The sequence below is a fragment of the Balaenoptera ricei genome, chromosome 3 (genome assembly GCF_028023285.1).
Source record: "Balaenoptera ricei isolate mBalRic1 chromosome 3, mBalRic1.hap2, whole genome shotgun sequence".
In the NCBI taxonomy this organism is placed as follows: domain Eukaryota; kingdom Metazoa; phylum Chordata; class Mammalia; order Artiodactyla; family Balaenopteridae; genus Balaenoptera; species Balaenoptera ricei.
The window spans coordinates 171838271-171858681 of NC_082641.1; the positions used below are offsets into that span (position 1 = coordinate 171838271).

Consider the following 20411-nt stretch of genomic DNA (forward strand, 5'->3'; position numbering starts at 1 on the left):
AGTTGCAAAGATCTGTACAGAGTGTACAGAGTGCCGTGGGCCCTGACCCAGTTCCCCTATTTCCAACACGTTAGTACGTTAGTACGACATGTTTATCCAACTAAGGAACCGAGATGGATACATTGTTATTAACTAACGTCCACACTTGATTAGAATTTCCCTAGTTTTCCCCTAACATCCTTTTTCTGTCCCAGTCTCCTCTGGGCTGTGACATTTCTCAGACGTCCCTGGGTTTTGATACCTTGAAAGTTTTGAGGAGGACTGGTCAGGTATTTTGTCCCTCAATTTGTTTGTCTGTTCGTTTTCTGATGTTTTCTTATGGTTGGTCTGGAGTTATGGGGTTTGGGGCGGAAGATCCAGACAGAGATAAAAATGCCATTCTCCTCAGGTCACATCAAGGATACACACCATCAACGGGACTTATGACAAACGATTTTACCCTTGATCATCTGGCCAGTATCGTCTTTTTTTTTTTTTTTTTTTTTTTTGCTGCGTTGGCTCTTCGTTGCGTGCGGACTTCTGTAGTTGTGGCACGGGGGCTCAGTAGTTCTGGCTCCCAGGATCTAGAACGCAGGCTCAGTAGTTGTGGCCCACGGGCTTAGTTGATCTGAGGCACCTGGGATCTTCCCGGACCAGGGCTTGAACCTGTGTCCCCTGCATTGGCAGGCGGATTCTTTTCTTTTCTTTTTTTCTTTTGCAACCAAAACTTTAATCCCAAGGATTCTCACAAAACATATTACAAATGACAGCATGAAAAAAAAATTGCACAGTAACTCAAAGTTCAGCTCTACAATATACTCTTAATCTGGCAGGACATTGGTATCTTGATAATCTCAAATTTCCAAAAAATATTACAAAGAGCTATGTATTCATGTACAGCAATCACAGAGGGGACTTATGACCTAACTCAAAGGTAAACCAACTTCCTTGAAACTTCTTAGATTCTAAACTCCCTGGACAACCTCTTGTCCAGTGTGAAGACTAGTGGAATTTCTAAACCTCTAATCTAGGGTAAGGGTGCGGCTTTCATTTTTACCTGCTGGCTTGTGTTCACAGCACCTTTTAAAGACTGCTTGCTTAACTACAGCTGCATACCATATCCCAGCTACAGAAAGTCTTTTCAATGTTTCCATAATAGTAAACATCACACTTTAGGTGGGCAGGAGTTAGAGTTTTATTATCAGTCTAGGCAAGACCAAAAATTCAAAGCAAATTCAATTTTGCTTAAGGGAACATTGTAAGGTAACAATTCTTCACATTACATGCCTCATATGACCCATTTCAAACCAGAGAGATTGACACCTTTATGTGTCACTGGGTCAAGAGACAAACAAATGTGAACAGCTAAAACATTTAAAAAGTGCACCAAGCTTCGCAAGTCTCAAACAAAACTTGAATTTTCTGTACATACTCTTGCCAAATGAAGTTATTGCCTGTACACCACTCCTCTTGCAAAGTGGTCTTCTATTTCCTTTCATTTGGCCTAGATCGGCTAGGAGACGTAGAGAAAGATCGGGACGGCTTGTGATTTCTCTCCTGGGACAGGGATCTCTCTCTTCTCCCATATCTAGAAAGGGACCTGCTCTGGCTGACGGAGAAGGCTCTCCATCTTGGAGATGTGTGGGAGGTGGAGGACTCCTCCTCTGATAATCATCTCGAGGGCGACGACCCCAAGAAGGAGGCGGTCACGATTTCGACTTCTCTTTTCCCCATTCGACAGGTCCACTCTTACTCGGCAGCCACATAGTGTTCTCCCATCTAGTTCTCGGACAGCATCGGCTGCATCTCGGGGATCTTCACGTTCAACAAGAGCGAAGCCGGGAGGGTTTTTAGCAACCCACACACTTCCATAAGGGTGTCCATAATAGCCTAAAGCTCGTTCCGATTCAGCCTTGTTACCACTGTTTCCAAGATTCCCTACATAAACTTTACAGTCCAAGGGACAGGAATCACGTTGCAAGACCCTCGTGGCTCCTGGGTTTCACGGGCCACAGGGTGGTCCCGGGCCTCTAGAATCTGGCAGCTGAATCTGCTCACATAAGTTGTCCTGTGGGGATGCTTTTCCCCCTATGTGTCCAGCCCGGGGCCCTGCTGTCTTGGCCCGGCCTCCCGGGTGAGAGGGTGAACCCCAGCTCCCTGGAGCAGACACTCAGAGCCCTGGTGACCGGACTCACGGCTGACGGGGCTGGAGCGGCGGCTGGACATGTGTGGCCAGCCTGGTGGTGTTTGGCCCCGTCTGCAGTTCCAGTTCCAGCTGAGAAAGAGCTTCCCTGTGTTATTTTCTCCTGGTTGTGTAAGGATCCCCGGTGTCATTTGACAGAAATGTAGATGGTGTGTTCTTTCTCTCTTTTTTCTCCTGCTTCCTCTCCTCCCTCTCTCCCTCCCTCTCTCCCTGTCCCTCTTTCCCTGTTCTGCTCTCCCTCTACCTCTTTCCCTCTCCCTCTCTCTCTCTCCCTCTACCTCTTTCCCTCTCCCTCTCTCTCTCTCCCTCTCTCTCTCTCCATCTGTCTCTCCCTCTCTCCCTCCCTCTCTCCCTCTATCTCCCTCTTCCCTCTCGCTCTCTCCCTCTTCCCTCTCCCTCTTCCCTCTCCCTCTCTCCCTCTGCCTCTTTCCTCTCCCTCTTTCCTCTCCCTCTTCCCTCTCCCTCTCTCCTCTCCCTCTCTCCCTCTGCCTTTTTCCTCTCCCTCTTTCCTCTCCCTCTTCCCTCTCCTCTCTCCCTCTCCCTCCCTCCCTCCCTCTCTCCCTGTGCCTGTTTCCCTGTCCTTGTTTCCTTGTTCCGCTGTGCCCCTACATCTTTCCCTCTCCCTCCCTCCCTCTCCCTCTCCCTCCACCTCCTTCCCTCTCTGGAGAGGGAAGGAGGTGGAGGGAGAGGGAGAGAGAGCAGGAGAGGGAGGGGGAGAGGGAGAGAAAGCGGGGGAGAGGGAGAGAGGGATAGAGGGAGGGAGGGAAAGACATCTCTCCCTCCCTCCCTCTATCTCTCTCTCCCTCCCTCTCTCCCCCTCCCTCCCTCTCTCCCGCTCCCTCCCCCCTCCCTCTCCCTCTAACTTTCCCTCTCCCTCCATCTCTCCATCTCCCTCACTCCCTCCCAGAGAGGGAGAGATGAGACGGAGGAAGAGGCAGAGACAAGGGAGAGGGAGAGAGCGAGAGGGAGAGGGAGGGGGGAGAGAGGGAGAGAGAGAGATGTCTCTTCCTCCCTCCCTCTCCCTCTCTCCTCCTTCTCTCCCTCTCTCCCTCACCCTCCCTCCATCACTTTCCCTCCTTCTCACTCTCCCTCCCTCTCCCTCTCTCCCTCCCAGAGAGGGAGAGACAGAGGGAGAGGGAGAGGGGGGAGAGAGGGACACGGAGCGGGAGGGAGGGAGACAGAGAGGGAAGCAGGCACCCTCTCTCCTTCTCCCTCTCCCTACCTCCTTCTCCGACTCCCCCTCTCCTTCGCTCCCTCCCTCTCCTCTTCCTCTGTCTCTCCCTCTCCCTCCCCCCCTCTAGGAGAGGAAGAGGAAGGGAGGGAGAGGGAGAGACGTCTCGCCCTCTTTCCCTCTCCCTCCCTCGCCCTTTCCCTACATCTCTCCCTCTCCTTTCGTCTCTCCCTCTCCCTCCGTCTCTCGCTCTCCCTCACTCCCTCCCAGAGAGGGAGAGATGGAGGGAGAGGCAGAGACGAGGAAGAGGGGGAGAGGGAGGGGGGAAAGAGGGAGAGGGAGAGGGAGGGAGGGAGAGAAGGAGGAGAGAGGGAAAGGGAGGGAGGAAGAGACCTCTCTCTCTCTCCCTCTCTCCCCCCCTCTCTCCCTCTCCCTCTGTCCCTCTCCCTTGTCTCTCCATCTCTGGGAGGGAGTGAGGGAGATGAAGAGATGGAGGGAGAGGGAGAGTTGGAGGGAGAGGGAGAGGGAGGAGAGGGAGCAAGGGAGAGGGAGAGAGGGAGGGAGAGAGGGATAGAGGGAGGGAGGGAGAGACGGTCTTTGTCTTTCCCTCCCCCCCTCTATCCCTCTCTCCCTCCCCCCCTCTATCCCTCTCTCCCTCTCCCCACTCTCTCTCCCTCTCCCCGTCCCTCTCCCTCCACCTCCTTAGGGAAGGAGGTGGAGGGAGAGGGAGAGGGAGCATGAGAGGGAGAGAGGGAGGGAGAGGGAGAGGGAAAGAGGTAGACTAAGAGCGGAACAGGGAAACAGGGACAGGGAAAGAGCGACAGGGAGAGAGGGAGAGGGAAAGAGGGAGAGGGAAAGAGGGAGAGGGACAGTGGGACAGGGAAAGAGAGACAGGGATGGAGGGAGGGAGAGAGGGACAGGGCAAGAGGGACAGGGAGAGAGGGAGGGAGAGAGGCAGAGGGAGAGATGGAGGGAGAGGGAGAGGGAGAGGCAGGGAGGTAGAGGGAGGGAGGGAGGGAGACAGGGAGACAGACAGGGAGACAGGGAGAAGGGCTGATGGGGGCTCCCTCCCCCTCCCATCCTCTCCCCACTGCTTTCTCTTTTTCCTGCTTCAACAAACACCAGGCGCCTTTTAGATCAGCCCTGAAGTCAACGTTGATGCTTGGACGGCCTGACCTCCCCGCTGCCTTCCAGCCCGGGACCACAGCTGGGAGATCAAGTCTGCGGGGCCCTGGGCGACGGCGGCGGGCTGCACAGGCACCTCCTCTGACTCCCAATCTCTCCTTGTTTACGAGGCAGCCGCCAGCTCCCCTCCCTGACTCCCCAAGATTTGGGGCCTTTTTAATATGTGTCGATAATGCCATGAGCTACTATTTAACTTTTCCATGAGGACCCATCTCCCGAAATGCAGTGGTTTTCAGGCTTGGCTGCACTAGACAACCCCCAGGGAAGGGAGAGACCTCTGTACCTCCCTCTCTCTCCCTCTCCCTCCGTATCTCCTTCTGGCTCTCTCCCTCTCCCTCTCCCGCTCCCTCTCCCTCTGGGGTGATGCCCGATGAGCTCAGATTCGCAGATGTTCCCCCCATCCCCTCTCTGTGCCTTGCGTGGGGTCTGGGCCTTCTCACTGTGGCCCGGGTACGGCCTTGACATTCAGACATCGGGTCCTGCAAGGACACTTGCGTTTGGTCCATACCCCGTGTGTGGCTGCAGTCTGGGCTTCTCCCTTTCAGCATCTTCAGTAGATGGGGGCTGTGCACGAGCCCTTCATCTTCCCCGCAGACACCACTGGTGCTTGCTCGGCCTTGCGGGTGATGTGGGGGGCACGGGGGACAGTCCTGTGTCCCCACCTTCTTGGGCTGCAGACAGGCCACGTTGGTCCTGTGGTGACTGGGGGCTCCCAGGAGAACCCCACCGCAGACCCGGAGAGGTGGCCCCAGAGAAGGTGGCGTACGTCTGGGGCCGGGCCTCACCAGCCAGCCCCGGGCCACCTGCAGCAACAGGCCTCTCGCCGTCCAGGGGCTGGGTGTTCGGGCGCCGTGGGCATGAGCTGCTGTCTGCACGGCAGCCGAGTTTGTACTGTTGAGCCCGGCGAGGCCCCTGGGTGGCTCCTGGAGAGCCTGGTCGCATTTCTTCCTGCCCTTGGCCTTAGAGCCCATCACAGTTCATGCCGTTTCTGGTTCCAAAAGGACCTGTGTTCATAAAGACCACGTGTTAGCACAGCACCAAAGTGTCTAGAAATCCGGGCCAGGAGGAGGAGGGAGGGGGATTGGCTGTGCCCGCCAGTGGCCTGAGAGCCCTGCCCGCCCGCAGAGACCTGGCCCGGGGCTCGTGGGGAGGGCGTGGCCCACGGTCCCCAGCGCTGGCCGTCTCTGGGTCCCAGGAGAACTGCGCGATCCTCGGGGAGCTGGTGAGGCTGCAGGCTCAGAAGTCCCGCCTGCTGGGGTTCAGCACGCGTGCCGACTCCGTGCTGGAGATGAACATGGCCAAGAGCAGCCAGGTGGTGGCCACTTTCCTAGGTAACCCCGCCTCCCCGAGTCCCAGTGGGGACGGGGGTCAGGCGGACCTTGACTGGACGTGGTGCTGCCTGAGACCCCACTGTGTCAGCCCTTGGGGGTCGCCTTCCCCAACCCTGCATTCTGCCTCGAGGGGCGTGGGGTGGGGGGCGGCTGGGGGGCTGCCACAGGGACATAGCCGAGCCTCTCCCCTCCGCCCGCAGATGAGCTGGCCCAGAAGCTGAAGCCCCTCGGGGAGCAGGAGCGGCCGTGATCCTGGAGCTAAAGAAGGCCGAGTGCAAGAGGCGGGGCCTGCACTCTGACGGGCCCATCAACGCCTGGGACCTGCGCTACTACATGAACCAGGGGGAGGAGACGCGCTACCACGTGGACCAGTACCTGCTCAGTGAGTCCTTCCCCATGCAGGTGGTCACGCGCGGGCGTCTGGGCATCTCCCAGGAGCTGCTGGGGCTGACCTTCGACCTGGAGAAGGGCGCCAACATGTGTCACGAAGATGTGAGGCTCTACACGGTCCGGGACGCGGCCTCGGGCAAGGTCATCCATCGGCAAGTTCTACCTGGACCTCTACCCTCGGTGCATGCATGGGGGAACCTGTCGGCCATGGGCCGGGGCTCCTCTGTGGAAGCAGGGCCTCACCCACGTCCCTCCCCAAGGAAGGGAGGTCCGGGCACATGGCCTGCTTTGGCCTGCAGCCGGGCTGCCTGCAGCAGGATGGGAGGCGCCAGATCGCCATCGCGGCCATGGTGGCCAACTTCACCAAGCCTATGCCCAACCCGCCCTCCCTGTTGCAGCATGATGAGCTAGAGACCTACTTCCATGAGTTCTGGCAAGCGATGCACCAGCTCTGCTCCCAGGAGGGTGTGGGCGCGGGGCTACAGGCAGGGGGCGGGGAGGGCCCGGGCTCTCCCGTGGTCCTCAGGCAGACCCTCGCGATGGGATTCTTCCGCTGATGTCACCCCGCACGTGGCGACGCCCTCAGTGTCAGCTTCCATCATCAAACCCCACGCACTGGGCGCGTAAACAACGGAAGTGGATGTCCTCGAGACTCTGGAGGCTGGAAGCCCCAGATCAAGGAGTCAGGACTGGTTCCCTGCATGTTAAATACATGTATGCAAAGTTGCCTTCAAAAAAGACAAACGACAAGAAAGGCACGTTGCCTGCGACTCTGGTGACAGGCGGTGGTGAGAACCAGAGGGGAGGCTCTGGGGCCGGGAGCGCCGCGCCCTTTGAAGCCCTGGTGCTGCTGCCAGTCTCGGTGGAGGCTCAGCAAGTCCCAGTAACTTCCCCACGGGGGGGGGGGGGTCCCCAGCTGAGCGTCTGGGCCCAGGACCCAGTGCTCGTTCAGTCTTCCTGCGGTCAGCCCTTCGTCCTGAGAGCGATGCTCTCACAGGCTGCACCGGAGCGCGTGGGGACACTTTACTGAGCTGTGCAGCCGTCACTACTGCTCTGTTTTGGAACATTTCCCTCACGCCAAAAATGTCCCTCACGCCCTTAGTTATCATTCCCTCCCCTCCCCTGCCCCTGACAACCAGGATCCCACTCTGACTCTGTGGATCTACCTGTTCTGGACGTTTCCCCTCAGTGGGGTCACACCCTGTGTGTCCTTCTGTGTCTGACTTCTCTCGCTCCAGCTTCCAGCTCCCACCCTGTGTCCTCAAGTCCATTCTCTAGGTCTAAATCTTTATTCTAGGCCTGCAACTAGAGTCATCAGTACCATTGTTCTTTTTTTAGATTCTATATATATGCGTTTGCATATGGTATTTGTTTTTCTCTTTCTGACTTACTTCCTCTGTATGACAGACTCTAGGTCCAACCACCTCACTACAAATAACTCAGTTTCGTTTCTTTTTATGGCTGAGCAATAGTCCATTGTATATATGTGCCACATCTTCTTTATCCATTCATCTGTCGATGGACACTTAGGTTGCTTCCATGTCCTGGCTATTGTAAATAGTGCTGCAATGAAAATTGTGGTACATGACTCTTTTGAATTATGGTTTTCTCAGGGTATATGCCCAGTAGAGGGATTGCTGGGTCATATGGTAGTTCTATTTTTAGCTTTTAAGGAACATCCATACTGTTTTCCATAGTGGTTGTATCAATTTACATTCCCACCAACAGTGCATGAGGGTTCCCTTTTCACCACACCCTTTCCAGCATTTATTGTTTCTACATTTTTTGATAATAGCCATTCAGACTGGCGTGAGGTGATACCTCATTGTAGTTTTGATTTGCATTTCTCTAATAATTAGTGATGTTGAGCATCTTTACATGTGCCTCTTGGCCATTTGTATGTCTTCCTTGATGAAATGTCTATTTAGGTCTTCTGCCCATTTTTGGATTGGGTTGTTTGTTTTTTTGATATTGAGCTCCATAAGCTGTTTGTATATTTTGGAGGTTAATCCTTTGTCTGTTGCTTCATTTGCAAATAATTTCTCCCATTCTGAGGGTTGTCTTTTTGTCTTGTTTATGGTTTCCTTTGCTGTGCAAAAGCTGTTACGTTTAACTAAGCCCCATTTGCTTATTTTTGTTTTTATTTCCATTACTGTAGGAGGTGGATCAAAAAAGATCTTGCTGTGGTATATGTCATAGAGTGTTCTGCCTATGTTTTCCTCTAAGAGTTTTATAGTGTCTGGCCTTACCTTTAGGTCCTTAACCCATTTGTAGTTTATTTTTTTGTATGGTGTTAGGTAGTGTTCTAATTTCATTCTTTTACATGTAGCTGTCCAGTTTTCCCAGCACCACTTATTAAAGAGGCTGTCCTTTCTGCACAGTATGTTCTTGCCTCCCTTGTCGTAAATTAGGTGACCATATGTGCGTGGGTTTATCTCTGGGCATTCTATCCTTTTCCATTGGTCTATATTTCTGTTTTTGTGCCAGTACCATACTGTCTTTACTACTGTAGCTTTGTGGTATAATTTGAAGTGAGGAAGCCTGATTCCTCCAACTCCCTTTTTCTTTCTCAAGATTGCTTTGGGTATTCGGGGTCTTTTGTATTTCCATACAAATTGTAAATTTTTTTTGTTCTAATTCTGTGAAGAATGCTATTGGTAGTTTGATAGGGATTGCATTGAATCTGTAGATTCCTTTGGGTAGTATAGTCATTTTCACAATATTGATTCTTGCAATCCAAGAACATGGTATATTTCTCCATCTGTTTGATTTCTCCATCTTTGATTTCTTTCATCAGTGTTTTATAGTTTTCTGAGTTCAAGTCTTTCGTCTCCTTAGGCAGGTTTATTCCTAGGTATTTATTTTTTCTGTTGTGTTGGTAAATGGGATTGTTTCCTTAATTTCTCTCTCTGAGTTTTTGTTGTTGCTGTATAGGAATGCCAGATTTCTGTGCATTAATTTTGTATCCTGCAACCTTACCAAATTCATTGATTAGTTCTACTAGTTTACTGGTGGCATCTTTAGGATTTTCTATGTATAGTATCATGTCATCTGCAAACAGTGACAGTTTTACTTCTTTTCCAATTTGTATTCCTTTTATTTGCTTTTCTTCTCTGATTGCTGTGGCTAGGACTTCCAAAACAATGTTGAATAAGAGTGATGAGAGTGGATATCCTTGTCTTGTTCCTGATCTTAGTGGAAATGTTTTCAGTTTTTCACCATTGAGTATGATGCTTGATGTGGGTTTGTCATATCTAGGCTGTACTATGGTGAGGTAGGTTCCCTCTATGCCCACTTTCTGGAGAGTTTTTTATCATAAATGGGTGTTGAATTTTGTCAAAAGCTTTTTCAGCATCTATTGAGATGATCATATGATTTCTATTCCTTAATTTGTTAATATGGTGTATCACATTGATTGATTTGTGTATATTGAAGAATCTTTGCATCTCTGGGATAAATCCCACTTGATCATGGTGTATGATCCTTTTAATGTGTTGTTGGATTCTGTTTGCTAGTATTTTGTTCAGGATTTTTGCATCTATGTTCATCAGTGCTATTGGTCTATAATTTTCTTTTATTGTGATATCTTTGTCTGGTTTTGGTATCAGGGTGATGGTGGCCTCATAGAATGAGTTTGGGAGTGTTCCTCCCTCTGCAATTTTTTGGAAGAGCTTGAGAAGGATAGGTGTTAACTCTTCTCTAAATGTTTGATAGAATTCCCCTGTGAAGCCATCTGGTCCTGGACTTTGTTTGTTGGAAGATTTTTAACTACACTTTCAATTTCATTACTTGTGATAGTCTATTCATATTTTCTAATTCTTCCTGGTTCAGTCTTGGAAAAGTGTACCTTTCCAAGAATTTGTCCATTTCTTCATGGTTGACCATTTTATTGGCATACAACAGTTTGTAGTAGTCTCTTATAACCCTTTGTATTTCTGTGGTGTCATTTGTGATTTCTCCTTTTTCATTTCTAATTTTATTGGTTTGCCTCCTCTCCCTTTTTTTCTTGATGAGTCTGGCTAAGGGTTTATCAATTTTGTTTATCTTCTCAAGGAACCAGATTTTAGTTTTATTGATCTTTGCTATTGTTTTCTTTGTTTCTATTTCATTTATTTCTGCTCTGATTGTTATGATTTCTTTCCTTCTACTGATTTTATGTTTTCTTTGGTCTTCTTTCTCTAGTTGTTTTAAGTGTAGAGGTAGACTGTTTATTTGAGATTTTTCTAGTTTCTTGAGGTGAGATTGAATTGCTGTAAACTTCTCTCTTAGAACTGCTTTTGCTGCGGCCCATAGGTTTTGGGTCATCATGTTTTCATTGTCATTTGTCTCTATGTATTTTTAAAATTTCTTCTTTGATTTCTTCAGTGATCTCTTGGTTATTTGGTAGTGCACTGTTTAATCTCCATGTATTTTTTTTTAATCTTTATGTTCCTTTATTGCAGCAAGATTCCTGACCAGCATACAGTGATGTATTTGCTACAGAGACCTGTGCAGAAATTACATACTATCCATCTAGACAGGTTTTCCTTACACTTTGCCTATTGATGGAATAGTTCCACTTATAAAGTTTTTATACATCAAAAAGCTTTGAATTTGACCAGGCGGTCCATTAATTCATCTCTGAAAAAGCTAAGTAGCATTTAATTTTAGCTACTATATTTTACAGCATTAAAAAGCTTATGCATTAGGTAGCTTCTCAAAATGTGATTTATGCACAATGGCATTTAGCAGACAGAGCAGAGTCCATCATCTCCCCCAGATTCACACAGACAGGTCTCATTTGAGAGCTATATGCTAAAAGAGCTGGTACTTTGAGACAAAAGTACTCCTAACCTGAGTTTCTTACCACCAATACGGACTCCTTACTCTGAAAGCCTGTCTTCTCGGCCACATTTTACAGTGCCAGTGAAGACATGCCAACAATCACCCTGTGTATTAACTCAGCAGTAGAGCACCAGGTCTGTCTGATGGTGGTGGCAGGCACTATTATATCCAGGTAAATAAAAGCCCATATTTTGAAATGCCAATTTGAGATACAAATCAAGGGTACAACATATTCAGAACTGAGTTTTCAGCAATCTGATATCCCAAATGATGTGAAAAATTTCAGAAACTGATGTCAAACTGTACCCATGATGGGTTCCCAGCTATGGAGACATTAATACATTGGTTCAAATCCCTTTACTCAATCAACATAGCCCTGAGGTCATCCTGCAAAGTGCATATCAAAAAATACGAAGTTAAGGTGACAAAGTTTGACAATAACATTATACAAGTCAAACTTGGAAAGTCATATTAAGTATATCTGTTCTGAGAGAAAAGCATCAGATCCTTTGTGTACACATTTAGTTTTATTGTAACAAAGCAACTTGTACACTTTTAACGTTTAAAACTGAGCATCATCTTTCCTTTCCAGTGAAACAAGAAGAAAAATTTAAAAATAAACAGGAACAAAATTACAATAGAGAATGTCAATTGCAAATAAGATCCTACAGGTTCTGCTGATTCTCCCATCGAGTGGCAGGGCTCAAGTCATCATTAGGAGAGAATTTTATTTTAAAAGTGTCATCTTAAACTGCAAGGACGTCCATTTAACATCACAATTAAACATGACAAAGGAGGAGCCATGTTGTCAAAATGCCCACTTAACCCACCCAAACATCTCAAACCCACCCTTTGCTGACCTTCTATAATCCCATTTTTTAAAGTTTTTTCTTTCTTTTTTTAAACAAGAGAAAGTAGACAGATACATGTTGGTAAACGCTAACTGTCCATATTCACATAGAGACACAGTGTAATCTCTGAGCCCAATACACAGAGAAAGGAGGGAAAAAGCTAGAATTCTATGCACTACTACACAGGGGCCTAGCACCCTCCAGCTTCCAGCAGAGCTAAGGGAGCAGGAGGTTTTTCTTTTTCCCACAGAACATGGTGGTGTTAATTCCATAAAGTTTTTGTTGAGACAGAAAGGGATAAAAATGAATTTGGAACAGAAAGGGGTAGAGATTCTTTTCCCACTGAATTCTGCTCAAGGTATTTCCCCCCAAAATAAGTTGTGAGCCATGGTATAAAGGAGAAAAGAGACCTCAAAAACAGGGCAACTGAGCAAAAGAGGAGAAGGAGAAAAAAAAAGACTGCAACTTGCTCCCAGGGACTGGAGAAAATTAAAAAAGGAAGGTTGGAATCCATCAGTGTTCCATTAGTCATCTTCTCCTTCATCTTCCTCTCCTTCCTCCCCCTCATCATCCTCTTCATCTTCTTCACCTTCATCCTCATCCCCTTCTTCATCAATATCTTCCAATCCTTCTTCCTCTTCATCATCATCATCATCTTCTTCTCCTTCCCCTTCCTCATCATCCATGTCCGGAATCAAGTAGTACTGTAATGGATTTGGCCAAATATCATCTTTGATGATCTCTCCTAACTCATCTGCACCTGCATCAGAATGATCAGTAAACCAGGTGAAGAAGGTTTCTGGTTCCTCATGCTGTCTCTTCCTACTGGCTTTATTCTGCATTTGACTTGAACGTTTGGTCAAATCCTTTCCGGATTTCCATTTGATTTCAGTGGACTTTGAAGATGGATCACCACTCTCATTCAGATGAAATTCTTTGGAGAGAACTTTATTTTCGAAGTAAGGGTTTTCATCAAAATAAAAATCTATTCTGTAACCTGATTTAATATCTTCAAATTCTGTCACTTCGACTCTTGTCAAATAATGCAGCTCCTCTTCATCCTCCTCCCCAAGCAGTGCAGACACTTGTGGATAGTTAACAAATGCTGTTACCCAAAAATTTGGGATTTTGGCGATCAATTCCGACCTCTTCTGAAAAAATGGTTTTGGCGGAGTTTGTTATATTTCTGTTCTACTTTCAAAATCTCCTCACTGGCTTGTTCGTTAAGTCTGTCTATTTCATTTTGTACTTCATCAATATGTTCAATTGCTTCTTGCTGTTCTTTTTCTTCCTTCGGCAAGTTCGGAGAAGCAGACGTTTCCTCTGGCCTGGAGGCAGGAGTCTGTCTCGGTTTCTTCGGTTTCTTTGCTTGGGGTGGAAGTGAAGACTGGTGTTTGGGGGCCATGCTGGGAGAAAAGCCAAGAATCCACCCGAGGGAAGAAGCTCGTACCAGGAGCTCTGAGAACTCGTATTTGTGTTTTTTACAGTTTTTTTTTTCTGTAATTGATTTCCAATCTCATAGTGTTGTGGTCAGAAAAGATGCTTGATACGATTTCAATTTTCTTAAATTTTCTGAGGCTTGATTTGTGACCCAAAATGTGATGTATCCTGGAGAATGTTCCATGTGCACTTGAGAAGAAAGTGTATTCTGCCACTTTTTGGTGGAATGTCCTATAAATATCAATTAAATCTACCTGGTCTATTGTGTCGCTTAGAGCTTGTGTTTCCTTATTTATTTTCTGTTTGGATGATCTGTCCATTAGTGTAAGTGGCATGTTAAAGTCCCCTACTATTATTGTGTTACTGTCAATTTCTCATTTCATTGTTGTTAGCATTTGCCTTATGTATTGAGGTGTTCCTATGTTGGGTGCATAAACATTTATAATTGTTTTATCTTCTTCTTGGATTGATCCTTTGATCATTATGTAATGTCCTTCTTTGTCTCTTGCAATAGTCTTTATTTTAAAGTATATTTTATCAGATATGAGTATTGCTACTCCAGATTTCTTTTGATTTCCATTTGCATGGAATATCTTTTTCCATCCCCTCACCTTCAGTATGTATGTGTCCCTAGGTCTGTAGTGGATTTCTTGTAGATAGCATATATATGGGTCTTGCTTGTGTATCCATTCAGCCAGTCTGTGTCTTTTGGTTGAGACATTTAATCCATTTACGTTCAAGGTTATTATCGATATGTATGTTCCTATTACCATATTCTTAATTGTTTGGGGTTTCTTTTGTGGGTCTTTTTGTTCTCTTGTGTTTCCCTCCTAGAGAATTTTCTTTAGCATTTGTTGTAAAGCTGGTTTGGTGGTGCTGAATTCTGTTAGCTTTTGCTTGTCTGAAAAACTTTTGATTTCTCCATCGAATCTGAATGAGATCCTTGCTGGGAAGAGTAATCTTGGTTGTAGGTTTTTCTCTATCATCACTTTAAGTATATCCTGCCACTCCCTTCTGGCCTGCAGAGTTTCTGCTGAAAAATCAGCTGATAACCTTATGGGAATTTCTTTATATGTTATTTTTTGTTTTTCCCTTGCTGCTTTTAATATTTTTTCTTTGAATTTAATTTTTGTAAGTTTGATTAATATGAGTCTTGGTGTGTTTTTCCTAGGGTTTATCCTGTGTGGGACTCTCTGTGCTTCCCGGATTTGGGTGACTATTTCCTTTCCCATGTTAGGGAAGTTTTCAACTATAATCTCTTGAAATATTTTCTCAGACCCTTTATTTTTCTCTTTTTCTTCTGGGACCCATATAATTCAAATGTTCGTGCATTTAGTGTTATCCCAGAGGTCTCTGAGATTGTCTTCAATTCTTTTCATTCTTTTTTCTTTATTCTGCTCCTTGGCATTTATTTCCACCATTTTGTCTTCCAGCTTACTTATTCGTTCTTCTGCCTCAGTTATTCTGTTATTGATTCTTTCTAGTGTATTTTTCATTTCCGTCATTGTGTTGTTCATGTTTGTTTGTTTGTTCTTTAGTTCTTCTAGATCTTTGTTAAAGATTTCTTGTATTTTCTCAATCTGTGCCTCCATTCTATTTCCGAGATTCTGGATCATCTTTACTATCATTACTCTGAATTCTTTTTCAGGTAGATTGCCTCTTTCCTCTTCACTTATTTGGTCATGTAGGTTTTTTCTTTGCTCCTTCATCTGTGACATATTGTTTTGCCATCTCATTTTTTAAAAAATTTTTTATGAGTGGAATTGTGTTCTTGTCTTACTGGTTGTTTGGCCTGAGCCTTCCAACACTGGAGTTTGTAGGCTGTTGGGTAAAGCTGGGTCTTCGTTCTGAGATGAGGACCTCCATAAGACCTCACTCCAATGAATCTTCCCTGGGGTCTGAGGTTCTCTGAGGAGTTCACACTGCAGGAGCTTCGGCCTGACCCCCAGCTAGTGAACCAAGATCCTGCAAACCACATGGGGTGGCCAAAAAAAAAAAAGAGAGAGAGAGAGAGCAATAACAAAGTAAAAAATAAAATTAGAATAGGAAACTAACAGATACGTTAGAAAGAATATAAAAATAAAAATATAGATGAATCAACAACTGGAAGGTACAACAGTACCACAATAGTAAAAAAGAGGAGGAGGGAAGAGAGAGAGAAAAAAAAAGAAGAGAAAAAAAAAGGGGTGAAAGGCCTTGGCTGTGGAGGACAGGTCCTAAGAAAGGGTGAGGTTTGTGTGGTGGGCGGGGCCTATGCTTAGGAGCCACAGGGCTGGAAAAGGCCTGGGGGCTGTAGGGGGTGAGACTTAGGCTCAAGGAACAGAAGGGGCCCAGGTGTGCCTTTCACCCCTTTTCTCAGAGGGTGGGGGACCTCATCTGGGGGCCCAGCAGGCTTCCTGGGCTCGAGTGGGTGAGGCCAATGCCTTCATCACCTCTCCTGCTTCTCCTGCTTCTCCTGCTTCTCCTGTCTTGGAGGGCCCCTCCCAGCTGCCTCTCCTGTTCTCCCCTTGGCCTCCTTCCTATGTCCCCAGGACCAATGCAGCCGGAGGTGCGGAGGGGTGTGCCTTGGAGGGCAGGGGACCGGCCTGGAACTCAGCAGGCTCCCTGTGCCCGAGTGGATGGGGCAAATGCCCTCCTCTCCTGCTCCTCCCAGAGGGCCCCTCCCACCTACCTGTCCTGATCTCCCTGGCCTCAGGGGTGCTGATCTTGTCTGGCCTCCACTTCTCCTCCCCCCTCTGACCCCCCACATCCTACTGGTTCACTTGGGGGTTCCTCCCAACTCCTTGGGCATCAGGGTCCCCCACCAGTGGCCAGCAGGTGCCCTAGTTTTGGGGAGACGCTAAATCCCATCTTCTTATTTTATTCTATTTTATTTTATTTTGGCGTTTGGAATTTTTTTATAAATGTAATTTTTTTTTTTAAGTTTTTTTTTTTTTTTAAGGTAAAGCTGTTTTAATTTTTTATTTATTTGTTTATTTATTTATGGCTGTGTTGGGTCTTCGTTTCTGTACGAGGGCTTTCTCCAGTTACGGCAAGCGGGGGCCACTCTTCATCGCGGTGCGCGGGCCTCTCACCATCGCGGCCTCTCCTGCTGCGGAGCACAGGCTCCAGACGCGCAGGCTCAGCAGTTGTGGCTCACGGGCCCAGCTGCTCCGTGGCATGTGGGATCTTCCCAGACCAGGGCTCGAACCCGTGTCTCCTGCACTGGCAGGCAGACTCTCAACCACTGCGCCACCAGGGAAGCCCCTAATTTTTTATTTTTATTTTTATATAGCAGGTTCTTATTAGTTATCTATCTTATATGTATTAGTGTATATATGTCAATCCCGATCTCCTAATTCATCCCACCACCACCCCCCCGCCCCTGCTTTCCCCCCTTGGTGTCCATACATTTGTTCTCTACATCTGTGTCTCTATTTCTGCCTTGCAAACCAGTTCATCTGCACTATTTTTCTAGATTCCACATATATGCGTTAATATACATTTGTTTTTCTCTTTCAAGGCACATGTTTTTAATTGTCCTCTTTCAATCCCCTTCTTTATTCCCAAGATGGTTTTTGCTTCTGGTCTAGAAAACACACATTTGATTGTCTTGTCATTCCATCTTTTCCATCAGATTCATCAACAATATGGAACAGAGAAATAAAACAAGTGTTCCAGATTTTCTTCTTATGGAAGTGACAGAGGATCCAGTGTTGCGCTCCCTCCTTTTCAGCCTGTTCCTTTCCATGTACCTGGTCACCGTCCTGGGAAACCTGTTTATCATTCTGGCTGTCAGCTCTGACTCCCAACTCCACACTCCCATGTACTTCTTTCTCTCTAATATGTCTATTAACGACATCTGTTTAAGCACAACCACTATCCCAAAGATGCTACTGAACATCCAAACACAGAATCAAAGCATCACTTACACAAGCTGCCTTACACAGATCTTCTTTGTCCTGGTGTTTGCTAGTTTGGAAAGTTGTCTTCTTGCAGTAGTGGCCTATGATCGCTATGTGGCCCTTTGTCATCCACTGAGATACACGCTCATCATGAACTCCCACCTCTGTGGTCTGCTAATACTACTCTCCCTGTTCATTCTTATTGTGGATGCCCTGCTTCACAGTCTGATGCTGTTGCAGCTTACCTTCTGCACAGATCTGGAAATCCCCCTCTTCTTCTGTGAAGTTGTTCAGGTCATCAAGCTTGCATGTTCTGATACCCTCATCAATAATATCCTGATATATTTGGCAACTAGCATATTTGGTGGTATTCCTGTGTGTGGAATCATTTTCTCTTATACTCAAATAATGTCCTCTGTTTTGAGAATGCCATCAGTGGGTAGCAAGTATAAAGCTTTTTCCACCTGTGGCTCTCACCTCTCAGTTGTGTCCTTATTCTTTGGGACAGGTTTTGGAATGTACATTAGTTCTGCTCTTACTAACTCTTCCAGAAACACTGCAGTGCTTTCAATGATGTACACTGTTGTCCCTCAAATGATGAACCCCTTCATCTATAGCCTGAGGAACAGGAACATGAAAGGAGCCTTGAGGAAACTCATCATTAGGACTCCTTCTCTTCTGTGATTGTGTCTTCTGCTTTGTACTGGGATTACTAGAATGAATCAAAGTGACAAAAATGCTGAGTGAAAATCTGAAAATCAGAAAATCTGACTCGTATCACCAACTTATTCTAAAATGACTAGATAATATAATGGGTACGTGAATTTTAACTTGAGGTTGAAACCTAACTTGCTGTTTTTACTGCTCAGTGATGTTTCAAAATGAGTTCCATTCCCTAATCTTGGTTTCCTTAGTGCATCCCTTAAGAAGTTGATAGAGGCAAGGGTTATACTGATAATGTTCGAACATCAGAAGAAAAGTGAAAATTGTTGGATATGTCAGGGAGAGGATTGAAATAAATCTGTGGCCATAAGAGCCTTGATTCTGCCTGATCTCATGGTTGGGGCCATGTGAATTGCACCCCAGGGTCTACTGTGAGATATGGGGAGAGCTGTTCTTGCAAATTCCAATTCGGTAATTCCTGACACCCATCATGGATAAACTGTATCTTTGCAGGGCAACATCAGCATCCACTACTCTCAGTTTTATGATCCCTGAATTTGCTATATGTTTTTATCTCAGTGGTTTGAGATGACTGCAAGACATTTGATCTTGATCAGTGAGGAAGCTTTCATTTTTACTAAGATAAAGTAACCGTGATGATAATATGCCAAAACAATGTTATCTTCCATTACAAAGACTTCAGAAGTGGGAAATGTAGAACAAAATTCATTTACTCCTCCATGTGGTATCTTTATCCTGGGCGCTGGTTCCCCTCATGGACCCAGATGGCAGCAACAGATGGAGTCATCCGAAATATATACACTTCACTCTCTTCACCATGAATAGGGTCATATGCTCCATCTGAATCTCATCCTCGGTGTGGAGAAAATGTTTATTATGAGAGCCTAAGACTGACTATATGCACTGCAATTCTTGCTGGGAATTCCACCCCCATAAGCGTTACAAACACCTCATACAGTGTCTGACATCTAGTAAGTACTCAATAAAATTAACTAGTATCACTGTGTTCCATACCTTGCCTATAATCATAACTTGTGATTACAAGTCTCACATATTTTTTACCACTTGCTTCAGTAATTAGTTTTCTTTCGTGTTGTATTTATCAACTTCTTTTTCTGATCTGTGTAATACAATAAAATAAATAATGTTTATGCAGTCAGGGCAAAGATACATAATCTTCTCCTGGTCTCTTATTTGCTGAAACTTTCTTATTGGCTTATTCTTACAAATAAGAATTTTCACTTTTGTCCTGAGTCATCTTATCTTGCTATGATTCTTACTCATCTCTGGGGAAGTCCACAAAGAGAAACACCACTGAATAAAATTAATTGTATCATTGATGTCTTAGAAGATTGTCTGCACTTCTAGGGCTCTCATGCAAGACTTTCTGAAGTGTCTTTATAAGGAAAGTTATTCTTTGGAGGACTACTTTACTGTGAGAAAGAGATATTTAATGTAAGACAAAAAAAGGAAATTTAGCAATATTAGGTGAATCACATTTGTCATATTCACAAAAATGTAAAGTCATCAGTCAGAATGATCTCTGTGGGTATTGAGGTGACTGTCCCAAAGGAGAATCAAAGGAGTTGCTGGAGAGCCTTCTGGTTGTCATTGGAGGTTAATAGCGGTTGTTTTATTTTCAGCACCACAACTGGGAAACAGCTCCTGCCTGGGAATTCTGGTACCATCTAGTGCAGAGCTTCCTGCGTTGATGTTTACAGATTTTAATCTCATGAGGCCTTTGCACATAGGACAGGTTTCCAAACCTCACCCAAGAACTACTGACTTTGAATCTCTATGGAGACATGTGAGAAATGAACATTTTTAATAAGTACTTTGGGGCATTCTGATGACCTATGAAGTCAAGATGCATGACTTCAATATTAAAAGAATATGGGAGAATTTGTTTATAATTAGGAATATGGAAGGGTCTTTCCTCAATTTTACTTGTTAAAGTATCATATACAAAGTAGTGCTTAAACTCTATGTGTAGTTCTGCAAGAATAACATAATAAAAACACATATATCTATCCAGGGGTTAAAAATAGAGCAATGCCATCACCGTAGAACCCATCTAACAGGTCTCCCACTCATATCATTCTGTCCCTTCAAGTGGCAAACATTCTCCTGAATTGTGTACTTATCATTTCTTTGAAGTTCTTCTTTTAGTTTTACGTCTATGAAAACTTTTATGTGCTGGTCTTTTTATGGGCTCTATCTTCTCATCAACAGGTCTTGTATTTTCCCCTGTATCAATTTAATAGCTCAATTATTGTAGGATACCTTTCAGCTAAAAATAGGTTTACTGTGGCAACAAAGAAGTCCCAGTATTTATCAGTTACAATCACAAAATACACTGTAATACAATTTGACGGTTTTTCTGATTAACTCATAGTTTACTGTAACAATATCGTTAACCAATGACAATAATTTCAGTAAATTGACCATAATGTGGGAAAAATATATCAA

At 45.7% G+C, this 20411-nt stretch overlaps 2 protein-coding genes across 3 annotated transcripts; one reads left to right on the forward strand and one right to left on the reverse strand.

Moving 5' to 3' along the window:
* Nucleotides 1-12388: 12388 nt before the first annotated feature.
* Nucleotides 12389-13339, reverse strand: LOC132364035 (protein SET-like). The gene is given in 2 exon segments (XM_059919784.1): nucleotides 12389-13097; nucleotides 13100-13339. Coding segments are annotated over 2 exon segments (879 nt in total). The 3' UTR covers nucleotides 12389-12458.
* On the forward strand, nucleotides 13214-17942 carry LOC132364036 (olfactory receptor 7G1-like). 2 transcript variants are annotated; one of them, XM_059919785.1, is made up of 3 exons: nucleotides 13214-13230; nucleotides 16189-16202; nucleotides 17002-17942. In XM_059919785.1, exon 3 carries the CDS (start codon nucleotides 17004-17006, stop codon nucleotides 17940-17942), a length of 939 nt encoding a protein of 312 aa, XP_059775768.1. In that variant the 5' UTR covers nucleotides 13214-13230; nucleotides 16189-16202; nucleotides 17002-17003. The 2 variants fall into 2 exon arrangements, with proteins under 2 accessions (XP_059775768.1, XP_059775769.1); XM_059919786.1 differs by lacking the exons at nucleotides 13214-13230; nucleotides 16189-16202 and having other exon boundaries at nucleotides 17001-17942.
* Nucleotides 17943-20411: the final 2469 nt, after the last annotated feature.